This window comes from Oncorhynchus clarkii, chromosome 5 (assembly GCF_045791955.1).
Source record: "Oncorhynchus clarkii lewisi isolate Uvic-CL-2024 chromosome 5, UVic_Ocla_1.0, whole genome shotgun sequence".
Classification (NCBI taxonomy): Eukaryota; Metazoa; Chordata; class Actinopteri; order Salmoniformes; family Salmonidae; genus Oncorhynchus; species Oncorhynchus clarkii.
Window position 1 is genome coordinate 54038993 of NC_092151.1, and position 14658 is coordinate 54053650.

At 43.6% G+C, this 14658-nt stretch overlaps 1 protein-coding gene across 8 annotated transcripts in view; it reads right to left on the reverse strand.

Annotated features, from left to right (window-relative positions):
• Positions 1–779: 779 nt before the first annotated feature.
• Positions 780–14658, reverse strand: part of LOC139409005 (solute carrier family 44 member 5b) — a 53278-nt gene continuing 39399 nt past the window's right edge. For 3 of the 8 annotated variants that reach the window (XR_011634347.1, XR_011634348.1, XR_011634346.1), the window contains 15 exons: positions 12505–12588; positions 12283–12395; positions 11839–11976; positions 11410–11509; positions 11133–11225; positions 9148–9235; positions 8571–8833; positions 6597–6691; positions 6400–6503; positions 6184–6257; positions 6006–6076; positions 5721–5809; positions 5555–5639; positions 1340–2984; positions 780–1278 (listed from right to left, as the gene is read on the reverse strand). Coding sequence is in view for 4 of the 8 variants with exons in the window: in XM_071153611.1 (XP_071009712.1) it covers positions 2860–2984; positions 5555–5639; positions 5721–5809; positions 6006–6076; positions 6184–6257; positions 6400–6503; positions 6597–6691; positions 8571–8833; positions 9148–9235; positions 11133–11225; positions 11410–11509; positions 11839–11976; positions 12283–12395; positions 12505–12588 (1522 nt within the window). In the remaining 4 variants the exon portion in view is untranslated. Of the gene's footprint in view, positions 2985–3122; positions 3210–3245; positions 4978–5554; positions 5640–5720; positions 5810–6005; positions 6077–6183; positions 6258–6399; positions 6504–6596; positions 6692–8570; positions 8834–9147; positions 9236–11132; positions 11226–11409; positions 11510–11838; positions 11977–12282; positions 12396–12504; positions 12589–14658 lie in introns of those variants that run through there. The other 5 variants (XR_011634349.1, XM_071153611.1, XM_071153609.1 and 2 more) reach the window with 5 other exon arrangements.

The following is a 14658-nucleotide window of genomic DNA, read 5'->3' on the forward strand; positions in this document are numbered from 1 at the left end:
TAGAGGGGAATATAAGGCACACACTAACCGTGAGCTTTTACGTGCGTCTACTCGTTGACGGTGGTAAACCAAAAATAATTCACATCCCAAAGAGGGAGGGATTCCTCTTATTGACCTCCTTGTCCGATTTGTCAAAAGGTAGTGTTCTACCACACGGCGATGGAAATGAACGGGTGAGTAGAAAGATACGACTCTACAGACTGTATATTCTTTTGTCATCTTGTACAGTGCCTTCAGAGCGTATTCACACCCCTTGCCTTTTCCACATTTTGTTGTGTTACAGCCGGAATGTCAAATTGACTGGCCTACACACAATACCCCATAATGTCAAAGTGGACTTGTGTTTTTAGAAATGTTTACAAATTAATACAAAATGAAAAGCTGAAATGTCTTGAGTCAATAAGTACTCAACCCCTTATGGCAAAACTAAAAAGTTCAGGAGTAAAAATGTACTTTAATGACTACCTCATCTCTGTACCCCAACGTTCAATTATCTTGAAGATCCCTCAGTCGAGCAGTGAATTTTAACACAGATTCAATCACAAAGACCAGGGAGGTTTTCCAATGCCAGGCATAGAAGGGCACCTATTGGTAGATATGTAAAAAAACAAAACAAAAACAAACAGACATTGAATATCTCTTTTAGCATGGTGCAATTAATCATTACACTTTGGGTGGTGTATCAATAAACCCAGTCACTACAAAGATACAGGCGTCCTTCCAAACTCAGTGGCCGGAGAGGAAGGAAACCGCTAGGAATTTCACCATGAGGCCAATGGTGACTTTAAAACAGTTACAGAGTTTAATGGCTGTGATAGGAGAAAGTCGTAGTTACTCCACAATACTAACCTAAATGACAGTGAAAAGAAGGAAGCCTGTACAGAATAAAAATATTACAAAACATGCATCCTGTCTGCAATAATTCACTTACAGTACCAGTCAAACGTTTGGACACACCTACTCATGCAAGAGTTTCTTTTATTTGACTATTTTCTACATTGTAGAATAATAGTGAAGATGTCAAAACTATGATATAACACATATGGAATCATGTAGTAACCACAAATAAAAAAGTGTTAAACAAAACAAGATATATTTTATATTTGATATCAAAGTAGCCACCCGTTGCCTTGATGACAGCTTTGCACACTCTTGGCATTCTCTCAAAATCTTCTTTCACTTACTGATTATTTAGTGTAGATCGTTGACAAAAATGACAATTCAATCCATTTGAATCCCACTTTGTAACACAACTAAATGTGGAAGAAGTCCAGGGTTGTGAATATTGTCTGAAGGCACTGTACATACTATAGCATAGGCATAGATAGTTTATTGGCATCGTTGCGTTAAAGCGGGACTGTTCTTTCATGGCAATAACAGGGAGAGAAGAAAACACAGGCGCCTGTAGTAATCCATTCAAATTATTCTCGGATGTGCATTACTTCCATATTTACACAATCATAAAGTTGTTGTGCCCTTACACAGGTCGAATTTCAATAACAAAAATGGTATTGGCGTGTGCATGTATGGGCATGTGCTACTGTACTGTGTACCAGTAGGAAAGGATGCTCCATCTCTGATACTGGCAGTGATGCCACTATGGGACAGACGCAGTAATGGCACATGATCTGTCCCCACAGTGCTGCTGCACAAAGAAGGAATGGGACGAAGACCGTCCACCAAAAACTTTGAATGGCATACAAGAGGGAAACATCATTTGTAACACTGTGATTTATGGTCAACGGTGGCTAGAATCCAATACAGGTAAGGGTCCTCGACGCTGCATTCCTGCTGATTTCCATTGCTCTTTGGCACTTACTGAAGCACCTAATTGTAGGGCTATTACATTCTTACAATTGGACAAGTTAGAAGGTTGCTACAACGAGACATTAGCACAATGGACAATGTATGGCAAATAGCTTTCTCAATAGGAGAAAATAAAAGTTAGTGCTCCAAGGAGCTTGAAGAGCATAATTATACATGGTAACTACGGACATTTCATGTACAGTATTAACCCAAGCAGCCCTTCACTCAGCTGTCTTGGTGTAACCTCTTGGGAGGTTTCTTAAAAGGCCCAGTGCAATCAACATTTATATTTCCTGTTTTGGTGGGATGGGGTTTTGGCCTGCCTGGTGACACCACCAGGTGACAAATGAGCTAATAGACCAATAAGAACGAGAGTTCCTAACCTCTCTGCCAATAAAAGCTGGTTTCCCCCTCCCGACTCAGACCAGTCCCAGACAGTCCTAGCATAATTCTTACTTGAGAAGTTGCTCTTTCGCTAAGAAGCTATTTTTGTTTCTCTTTGACCACTTTAATTGAAACCACAGTAACGCAGCTAAATTGTTACCCAGACATGATTTGATATCGCAATTAAAAACCGCTGTACTGGACCTTTAAGATGTCCACCTTAAGAGTGCCATCTTGTGGCTGGTTTGAGTTCCTGCATACAGAATGACACAGGCCTGCTGACAGGTAGCATGTGGTGCAAAATATTATTATACAAATGTACACTTCGCTGTTCCCTCAAGTAAGTGCTTCACAGTACATTGGTAAAACCAAGAACTTGCAGTTGCCTTTAAATGCACGATTTGGCCACAGTTAAGCTAACTGCACTGTTGCCATTGTGCATTCATGGTGATACGTTTGTTAGTACATCCAAGTACTGTAAGGCAAGATAAGACAATTCACATATTATGTCCAAAGAGCATAATAATAATGGTATCAGGTACAATATGGACCAGGATTAGAATAGTCTTGTCTTCTATCTCTACATCATGCACCGGTGCCTTCCCCCCAATCTCCATCATCTCTCCTGCCTCGGTCTCCTCCAGTCACCCTGTATCCGTTCCTCTCTTCTCATCTTCCCCGCTCTCGCTTGTCTTTCCTCCTCTTGCTATTCTTCTTGTCGAGAATTTGTCTCAGGGTGCTGCTCATGTAGAAAGGTCTGGCAGCAGAGCCGCTGTTCACCTCCAGATCCACCACTAAGGACAGGAACACACAGCCAGTCACATACCACAGACACTATGTTACATACCCCTTAACCTACCATTAAACATTCTGTAACACAGTCATATTCCTACAAATCTATTTGAAATGCCAAACTCATTTTTCATACTTACTCTCAAAGCATGGTTTCATAAAATCCACTTGATCCCAACCAAACCATCTTTTATTACCATTGTTTGAGAACAGGTCTTCCCCAAATCCTGTGCAATACCACAAACCCAGTGTCAACGTAAATATTTCATAAGCCCTCTGTTTAATACAAATTAAGATATCAATTACCCAAGAGTTGTGCTATAATTGAACCTTTCACAAAAACAACCCCACCCCCCCCAAAAAAAAATGGAGTCATCGATACAAAATAATTCCGCTGTACAAAAACATTAAAAATATTCCAAAACAGATGCGAGTTACAGTACCTAGTATTAAAAACAGCACTACTATTCCATATAAAAGGACTAAAAATGGCTTTAACATCCTTGTAGAAACTGTATTTCTTTTAGAAACGGTTCTCGGCGTTAGAATGTAAAACCACAAAACCAATAAAGAGGAACATTTCTCCCATGTAGAATTAGGCACGTTTACTAGCAACTGCATTCGGGAATTCCTGAAACGTGTCAGGGTCTATTCAAATCTCATTCTTAGCATCAGCATTCGTGTGTACAAGAAGTCTTGAACCTTCGTCGGTCAACATTATATCGGTCACTTACAGCATATCAAGCAAGGATTGTTAAACCAAACCGTCCTACAAGTGTCTGTGACTCTGTAGACTCGTGGGTGCGTTTGGGTTTATCTATGTAGCGTTACACGTTAAGTTTGGAGCAGTGTTCTTGTGCCCAGGACTCTGTAGAAGTATCTGTAACAGTGTCAATAAATATGGTGGACCAAAAGTGCCTCTTCACCTAATGTTAAGCATAAACAGCCAAAACAACAATCATGCTTGACAGAAAAGCCACCTCGAAGTTATTTTCCACACACGAGTGCCTAAAACAGCTCTGAGGTTGGGTAAAACCTCCCACAATCCTAACCTTAACCACTGGTGAGGAAAATGCTAAACAGACCAACCCAAGATCAGCGTCTAAGGGCAACTTCACCTTAAACATGACCTTTACATGACAGTACATATAACCGTTGCACAAACACAGTAGTGTCAGAAGGGGGTGCCCTTGTACTGTGCCACCCCACAACTCCATAATGTCTTGACCATCTGAAAAAGTACACCAATTGCATCCGAAATACAGAGATCTCCTTTTGCAGTATGTGTGCCTCTAGCTATGTGTTGGGCTAATGGCAAACACACACACACACACACACACACACACACACACACACACACACACACACACACACACACACACACACACACACACACACACACACACACACACACACACACACACACACACACACACACACACACACACACACACACACACACACACACACACACACACACACACACACACACACACACACACACACACGTCCACTGTGCTGCTGCAGCGCTCTCCAAGTAAGGCAGAGATCAGCAGTGTCGGCACGGCAGAGAAAGAAAGGGACAGAAGCACGACAGAGGAAAAAAGGCAAGTATCAGAAGTATCAACGGCGGTGGCGGCGAGAGGGAGGAAGTTGAATAGACATAACCCCCACCCACATACACCACCCTCTTGGGCCCTGCCATGTCCTGCCAAGGCCTCTCTGGTCAGTCCTGGCCAGTCTGGAGTCCAGCCCAACCATTAGGCTCTGCTCTAGTATGCTCCAGACCACAAACACTCCCACACAGACGGTGAATGGGCCAGTCCTTCAGTGAGTCAGTGTTCTGGCCTGTCACTAGGCAGATGTTCAGCGTGGTGGCCTATCAGGAGGTAGCATAGAGTTTGGAGCCCTGCTCTCTGCGGAGGATTCGGTGCAATTGAGGGGACATGTAAAAGGGCTTGAGGGGCGAGCCGTCGTTCCTCTCCAGGTCTTCACCTTAACCGGACCCCAGGGGATAGCCAGCATTGCCACAGAGGAGAAGGAGGAGAGGAGCAGACAACATGTAGGTAGGAAGGCAGAAAGAGAGAATACGAGAGAAAGGAGTTAGCAGAGCCAAACGATTTAGAAAGTCAAGCAGCAAAATTAATTAGGAGAAAAGTTTAGGATGGTTCAAGTCAGCCAAAATGGCCAGTGAATTATAACCATCTAGTTCAGTGATTAGAGTGCAGCCAAGGTAAGGTTTGACACGGGACATGCAAATAACACTGTCTCCATACAATTCAAATCATTTAATAGTCTTCACTAGTTCTTCACTGTAAGAACACGTGATAGAAACAATTTAATTGGTAAAACAATAATTACAGTGTAAAAAAACACTACGCAAGAATAACCTTTCGCCTGACTTATTTAAGAAAACGGTCCACCACTAACGTTCTAATAGGGTCATATGACATGGAAAACCTTTCAATTCACCAACAAAGTTCCAACACAGACCCCTGTGTCTTTGTATCATATAAAAGGCCCTTGCACCCCCAGGCTGGGCTGTATTTAAAGAGGTGAATGGTGTACTTACAGAAACAAAGGAATAAGGTGTCCACACACATAGCATAGACATTGAAGAAGCCATGGGCAATCAGGTAGGATCCAAATATCACCGTCTGTCAATGAGAGAAGAGTCAAAGTCCGTGAACACACTTAGCAACAAGCAATGCTAACCCAAACTACATTTGATTTCTTACCAGCAGGGGGACCCAGTAGTAATTTAGTGATGGCACTTCTTCTTGAATAACTGGTATCTTACGAGTGAAGAAGAAGAACGCTAGAACACCTGGGGGGGGGGGAATAACAAAAGAAAAATGAACGACTAAAAACGAGAATACAAATAGTGCCTTTCAAAGAGACACCTGAACTCCAGCATGCACAGTGTCACTGTTTCAAAGTACTCCTTCCCTTTGTGTATCGTGACTCATACAGTGGTTAGACATAGTCAGTACACCAGTGTGTGGGAAAGACAGGGAACTCACCAACACTCCCTGAAATAAGCACTTTTCCCAAAAAGAGCAGAAAGTCTGTCACCTTGTCCAGCACTGCCACCCTACAGAGGAGAGGAAACTCATTGGAGAAGCCCAGAGACAGACAGTCACCCCCATGATAGACAGACTCACTCTATTCTAATGGAAAGCAAGCTTTACAGTGCCTTACCTCACTACGTTCCTCATCAGGAGGAAGAAAGCATCCTTAGCCGAGGTGCAGAAGTTCTTCCCATATATCGCGATCTGGTGCGAGAAAGTATTCATGATTCCAACAGTTTGCGTAAGATGGTTATCAGAACTGTCATATCTGCTGTTCTTGAAGGAATGGTATCGAAAGTAAATGTCTGAAAACAAGAGATTTAACTCTGCACCGTCCCAAACTCACCATGATGTAGGCGTTCCTGTTCATGAACTTGATGAAATGCTCCAGGCACCAGAAGCAGCATTTGAGACAGCAAATCAGGAAGCGGGCAAAAGCATTGTGCGCACCTGAAAAGATGACGACCATGATCAAATAAATGTACACCACTGTATATAAACATATAAAAAAGGCAGTGGGTTTAGTATGAGCACAAAACCCACCTTTGAGTTTGTGATCCAGATACTCCAGAACAATGCGGAACATCTGCACTACAGCCAGAATCAGAGAGCCAAACGCCAGAGAGCCTGTGTGGTACCTGGAAGAGACACCATACACTCTATTACCAAACTGCTTGTGTGTGTGTTGAAAACATTTTGCTTAGAGTACATTCGGAAAGTATTCAGACCCTTGACTTTTTCCACATTTTATTACATTACAGCCTAATTCTAAAATTGATTAAATTGTTTTTTCCCACCTTATCAATTTATACACAATACCCCATAATGACAAAGCAAAAACAGGTTTTTTAGAAATGTTTGAAAATATATTACAAATAAAAAAATTGAAATATCACAGTTACCTAAGTATTCAGACCCTTTATTGAGTACTTTGTTGAAGTACCTTTGGCAGTGATTACATCCTAGAGCCTTCTTGGGTATGAGGCTACAAGCTTGGCATACCTCTGTTTGGGGAGTTTCTCCCATTCTTGAGATCCTCTCAAGCTCTGTCAGGATAGGGAGCACCGCTACACAGCTATTTTAAGGTCTCTCCAGAGATGTTAGATCGAGGTCAAGTCAGAGCTCTGGCTGGACCAATCAAGGATCTTCAGAGACTTGTCCCCAAGCCACTCCTGTGTTGCCTTGGCTATGTGCTTAATGTTGTTGTCCTGTTGGAAGGTGAGCACCTTCCCAACACCCTCCTCCTTCATTCATCTTTCCCTTGATCCTGACTAGTCTCCCAGTTCCTGCAGGTGAAAAACATCCCCACAGCATGATGCTGCACCACCATGCTTCACCGTAGGGATGGTGCAAGGTGTCCTCCAGATGGTGCCAGGTTTCCTCCTTCAATCTTGGTTTCATCAGACCAGAGAATCGTGTTTCTCATGGTCTGTCCTTTAGGTGCCTTTTGGAAAACTCCAAGCGGGCTGTCATGTGCCTTTTACTGAGGAGTGGCTTACGTCTGGCCACTATACCATAAAGGCCTGATTGGTGGAGTGCTGCAGAGATGGTTGTCCTTCTGGAAGAATGATGGAGGCCAATGTGTTCTTGGGGACATTCAATGCTGCAGAAATGTTTTGGTACCCTTCCCCAGATCTGTGCCTCGACACAATCCTGTTCCTTAAACCTCATGGCTTGGTTTTTGCCCAAGTGCGTGCCTGTCTATATCAATTGAATTTACCACAGGTGGACTCCAATCAAGTTGTAGAAACATCTCAAGGATGATCAATGGAAACAGGATGCACCTGAGCTCAATTTCGAGTCAAAAGGCAAAGGGTCTGAATACTTATGTAAATAAGGTGTGTTTTTTTGTTATACATTTGCCAAAATGAAAAATTATAAAAAATGTTTTCGATTTGTCATAATGGAATACTGTGTCTAGACTGATGAGGACACGTTTTTATTATTTAATCCTTTTTTAGAATAAGGCTGTAATGTATCAAAGTGTGGAAAGAGTCAAGGGGTCTGAATACTTTCCGAATGCACTGTACACATCCACCATACACACACTCACTTCCCCCTTCAAATCATAGGCTTAAACACCTAAACGCACTTAGGGCCAGTTTCCTGGACACAGATTAAGAGTAGTCCTGGACTAGAAGGCATGCGTAATAGAGACTCTCCATTAATATAGCTTTTTAGTGCAGGACTAGGATTACTCAACCCCCTCCTCCTTATGTGCTAATCCCATATAACTGAGAAAGGGAAAGTCAGTTGAACGACCTTCCGCATTTAACCCAACCCCTCTGAATCAGAGAGTTGCGGGGGCCTGTCTTAATCGACATTCACGTCTTCGGCGTGCGCGGGAACAGTGCTCAGGAGCAGAACGACAGATTTTTTTTTACCTCGTCAGCTCGGAGGATTTGATCCAGCAACCATTCGGTTACTGGCCAAATGCTCTTACCGCTAGGCTACCTGCCGCCCCATTCAATGAACGTGAGTGTTTTCTGTCGAGTGAAGTGATTTGAGCAAGCCTACCTTACAGCCCTACTGAAGGAGGAGAACAGTGGACAGGACGGTATATCCTGGGGCTTCCTCAGGGCCCAGTAGTAGGAGGCGAAGGCCCCGGCCAGGGTGCACTGTCCCAGGGCGATGGTGAAGTTGACCAGCCACAGGAACACCAGAAGGTTACACAGCTGCAGCACAAATATGTAGCGGTGGTAGAGGGTCTCGCCGCCGTAGAAGGCAAAGGTGCACTGGGAGCCAGGGCACACCTTGGTCACGTTGGTCTGACTGAAGGTCTAGAGAGATAGGGGAAGTTATTCGGTTTGAAGGAAATGCCACCCAATTCCCTATATTGAGCACTCCCCTCTGATCAGAGCATACAACAGCAGCCTTCTCCCATTCTCGATTTCCCTAGAATAGGGACTAGGGTGCCATTTCATGAAAGACCGAATGTAGCCAGAGCTCACAGATGTTGTCACTGGCTAGCTATTTCACAGCTGAATGATGTGTACTCCTGTTCAGGATTTCAAGGCCAATAGCATACAGTAGTTTTCAATACAGCTATAACACCAATGTGATAAAGAGGAAGAGAGTAGAGAGAAAAACGAACCTCTGGATCACAGGTGAGGTTGGCATACACGCATTTGTCCGGCGTCGACATGACCTTGTAGACAGCATCGCCGGAAGACGCCAAGAAGCTGAGGGCAAAACCAGTAAAGGGCAACAAAGAGGAATGGAAGCAGAAACAAGCATCACAATTTGTACCTGCCTATGAGCCATCAATATTGGGATTTCCACTAAGGGCTCAGCAGTTTTATTAGGTTCAATTCAATTCCAGTCAAGTTCAAATATATTCCAATCACTATGACTCCATGGGTGATAGCTCAGAATGCTTCACCTGTAGGTAACGCTGCATGTCAAGATAACTGTGTACACATACAGTGCCTTGCGAAAGTATTTGGCCCCCTTGAACTTTGCGACCTTTTGCCACATTTCAGGCTTCAAACATAAAGATATAAAACTGTATTTTTGTGAAGAATCAACAACAAGTGGGACACAATCATGAAGTGGAACGACATTTATTGGATATTTCAAACTTTTTTAACAAATCAAAAACTGAAAAATTGGGCGTGCAAAATTATTCAGCCCCTTTACTTTCAGTGCAGCAAACTCTCTCCAGAAGTTCAGTGAGGATCTCTGAATGATCCAATGTTGACCTAAATGACTAATGATGATAAATACAATCCACCTGTGTGTAATCAAGTCTCCGTATAAATGCACCAGCACTGTGATAGTCTCAGAGGTCCGTCAAAAGCGCAGAGAGCATCATGAAGAACAAGGAACACACCAGGCAGGTCCGAGATACTGTTGTGAAGAAGTTTAAAGACGGATTTGGATACAAAAAGATTTCCCAAGCTTTAAACATCCCAAGGAGCATTGTGCAAGCGATAACATTGAAATGGAAGGAGTATCAGACCACTGCAAATCTACCAAGACCTGGCCGTCCCTCTAAACTTTCAGCTCATACAAGGAGAAGACTGATCAGAGATGCAGCCAAGAGGCCCATGATCACTCTGGATGAACTGCAGAGATCTACAGCTGAGGTGGGAGACTCTGTCCATAGGACAACAATCAGTCGTATTGCACAAATCTGGCCTTTATGGAAGAGTGGCAAGAAGAAAGCCATTTCTTAAAGATATCCATAAAAAGTGTTGTTTAAAGTTTGCCACAAGACACCTGGGAGACACAGCAAACATGTGGAAGAAGGTGCTCTGGTCAGATGAAACCAAAATTGAACTTTTTGGCAACAATGCAAAACGTTATGTTTGGCGTAAAAGCAACACAGCTGAACACACCATCCCCACTGTCCAACATGGTGGTGGCAGCATCATGGTTTGGGCCTGCTTTTCTTCAGCAGGGACAGGGAAGATGGTTAAAATTGATGGGAAGATGGATGGAGCCAAATACAGGACCATTCTGGAAGAAAACCTGATGGAGTCTGCAAAAGACCTGAGACTGGGACGGAGATTTGTCTTCCAACAAGACAATGATCCAAAACATAAAGCAAAATATGGAATGGTTCAAAAATAAACATATCCAGGTGTTAGAATGGCCAAGTCAAAGTCCAGACCTGAATCCAATCGAGAATCTGTGGAAAGAACTGAAAACTGCTGTTCACAAATGCTCTCCATCCAACCTCACTGAGCTCGAGCTGTTTTGCAAGGAGGAATGGGAAAAAATGTCAGTCTCTCGATGTGCAAAACTGATAGAGACATACCCCAAGCGACTTACAGCTGTAATCACAGCAAAAGGTGGCGCTACAAAGTATTAACTTAAGGGGGCTGAATAATTTTGCACGCCCAATTTTTCAGTTTTTGAATTGTTAAAAAAGTTTGAAATATCCAATAAATGTCGTTCCACTTCATGATTGTGTCCCACTTGTTGTTGATTCTTCACAAAAAAATACAGTTTTATATCTTTATGTTTGAAGCCTGAAATGTGGCAAAAGTTCGCAAAGTTCAAGGGGGCCGAATACTTTCGCAAGGCACTGTAGCACAGTGAGGATGAGGCTTGGTAAATATATAGAGAGGATACACAGCAGTGACCGCCCAGTACGCTATGCAGATGGCCAGCAGCACAAAAGTGATGATCGGGTAGAAGAGAGTGGACATGATGTAGCCAATGGCCCTGGAGAAGAGAGAGAGGGAAAGAGAATGGAGAGAAAGTGTGTGTGGGGGGGGGGGGGGGTAGTTAAAAGTTAGGTTAATTTTCAATTTTCCCACACCGAGCACACAGACGACGGGTTCGATTCAAAGTGACACAACAAGAGAAGGTCAAGAGGTCAAACTCCTGAGAAAAGATTGCCACTCACCTGCTCCCCTCCTTCAGCAGAGCGATGGCGATGCGTACTCTCCTCCTCAGGAATATCAGGATTATTATGATGACCGCCTCAATGACCGACAGGGAGATCACTGCAATACAAATTATAACAATTAAGCAGAAGAAAAAAGGTGCTATTCCTCAGACCATAGACTCTCCTGGCGTTTGCCCAATTAATTTAAGCAATATCAGGTTGCATACGGTTAACAGGAAATCCTATGGTTTCCCCATCTCTAATTCATCTACTGATTGAGAAGCAAAAGCAAAACCAGCAGACATGCTTCGCACCCAACTGCTTCACAGCAAGACCAAGAGACTCTGCACCTTGTGATAAACACAGTAAAACTGAGTCGACAGCCTTGTGCTAGGCTAGTAGTTCCCGTGCTAAACAAATAGATGGGAGAAGTGGACGGCCACGCACTGAAGATGAGCCAGGTCTGACTGAGCTGCAGATAAACTCGGAAGTCCGTCTGAAAGCCGATGTCAGAGATGGTGACGTCACCATCCCCGTGTGGCTTCCCTCTCAGTGTACTGAACTCCCAGTAGCAGTGCCAGATCCCTGAGAAAGACAGAGGAGAGAGAGACAGAGAGAGAAAGAGATGTGACACATTGAGATACTGCACCTGTACATCTGCTACATTTAGCTTGCCATGACAACAGAGGGGTTGACTGACAGCTGGAAGTGAGAAGATGTGGACACGGTCTCCCACACAAGTCTACATACAGTAGCGGTATGTTGACCTTCAGTACAGTATGGGCTGGTGAAGTGTGGATAATGTACTCAGGCTAAAGATGGCATTGTGCTCTTTTAGTGAGGCTATAGTAGCTTTTGGGTCAGTGACGGAGAGCGTACTGCATTACTAACCGTAGCCCACCACAGCGATGACTCCGAAGATGATGAGCCACAGGAGCACTCCGGCTGTGAACCGCAGCAGCAGGATAAAGGCCAGACTGACCACCATGGTTATCACCAGACCTCTAGAAACACAAACACACCTGTTGTGTAAGAGTGAGGACCACAATAAAACATATACACATACAAAAATACATGCATGAATGCATGAGGACACACGTGTGTCGGTCTTACATTAAGATCCAGTACCAGGAGTTGGCATAGTCCTCAAAGATCTTCATGCCAACCTCCTTGGCGTCTAGCAGACTGGTAATGCCACTGTGAGGGGAGGGAGAGGAGAAGCGAGAGCAAAAGATTGAGGGAGAAATAAAGAATGAGAACGTGCTCATTTACGGAGAGAACATTGGCCTGTGTTGTGTTGCAATCCCTCTCACTTGCACACACAGCACAGGGCCACGACACACTGCAGTTTATGAGGGTGCTGTACAGCCCTGGGAGACGGCACAGGTTGTAGGCAGGCGTCCCTTATAAATGTGTCACACGTCAACATATTAGTGTTATCAAAGCGCTAGGAAGCAGCAATGCTCTCTATGACTCTGAAGCAGCAGGTTACTACTCCACCACAGTAGCAAAGGAACCCTCAGGAACGAGGATTGTTAACAGGAAAAATACATACAAATGAGTATTGAAGCTTAGCTATTCCTGTAGGCATCTCTTTCTGTCATAACTACATGAACAAGCAGAAAATGGTAACAGTTCAATGTACAGTACAAGCTTGACAAAGAGCTGATGGCAAAAATCACCAGGAATACTTCACCAGATATCCACTGTACCTACAGCTCTACCTACAGCTCTATCTAGAACCGTAGTGTTCTTCGGCTGTCCCCATAGGATAACCCTTGAATCCTTGTTGGTTGCAAGTAGAACCATTTTACAGAGGGTTCTACCTGGAACCCAAAGGGGTTCTACCTGGAACCCAAAGGGGTTCTACCTGGAACCAATAGGGGTTATCCTGTGGAGATAGCCAAAGAACCCATTTGGAACCTTTTTTTCCTAGAGTGTTATTGTAGACATCGGACCCAAAGTATTCCCCTGGTGCTTTTACTCACTATATTATCAGCCTCTACGGGACTGGTGAACAGCAGTAGCGAGAGACTAGAACCAACCTTCCCTTGGAGCTGTGCAGAATGTCTCGTGAGTGGAGCACCAATCTCGGTCTGTTTTATGAGGACAGCTACCACACGTCAGGAGGAAAGCTCACTCTAGGCATTATTTTCATCTCGACCATCATATTTCTCTAAAAAGCCCATGACCGTACAGCTATAATAGCACATAATGCAACCTACTCAAGTAATTCATGTTGTTATGAAAAAGGAGCCCTAGTAATACCAATGAAACCCTACCAATGTACCAATGAAACCGAAAGTGCTGTGCCATTGTGCCTAACGCACTCCACAGACCAGGCTATAACAGATGGAGTTTGGCCGAACCTGTCGAAAACAAAATAATTGATGCTTTGTTAAAGGTTTTGGTTGGAGGCAGTGTAATTGGAAGGAAATGCTCTGTCATTGGACAACTCTTTGAAGTGCTTGGCATTCAGGGGAAAATATGTGAAAGGCACTGGTGGGCTGTTGACAAATCATGCGTGAGGGTGAGATGAGCCTAGCCATGCCTGAGGGTTCACCATCAGGCATAACAGAATAATAGCCGGAGAGATTTTTTTTTTTTTTTTTACTTTGACAAAAACGCCCCTCTACAAAGACTGTAATTTCTAATAGGAAATGGTGGCGCAGTCATCAACTACAGATGCTGAGGACATACACAGCTCAAAGTTTGGGCGAGATGAAAGATGGCATTACACCTGTCATAACAAAAGCATTACATCAGTCAAAACAATGACATTACCAGTCAAAACAATGCAGATGACATTAGATGACTAGTCAACTGTGGAACTCTATTTGTGTTCAAATATAGTCTATGAAAGTCAGAGGTAGGCATATATATAACTTGTGGTAATTACTGTGGTAATAACGCTAATTACTGCATTAATGTGATGCTGAGGCTGCTCTTATCCAGTTTCACGAAATGAAATCTTTGCAAACATTATGATGAGAAAATATCACTGAAGGAAGATGTTGATGAAAGCTAGGGGGTGACGTAAGTCTCAGCTTTTAAAGACCAATATAGTACATTAACTGTAAGCCAAGTTGTTACTCGTCTTTGCTAGGGCTTCAATACGGATGTTAGCTCCACATCAGGGCAACATTTGAAGGTAATCTGTCCTCTTTCCTTTCCACAGCCACAAGCCGGAGAGGAACAGCAGCAGATTACCCATGACGCACAGTCAGGTGGGAAGGTTAGTTTGCAGACAGTGAGCTCGGGGCTACA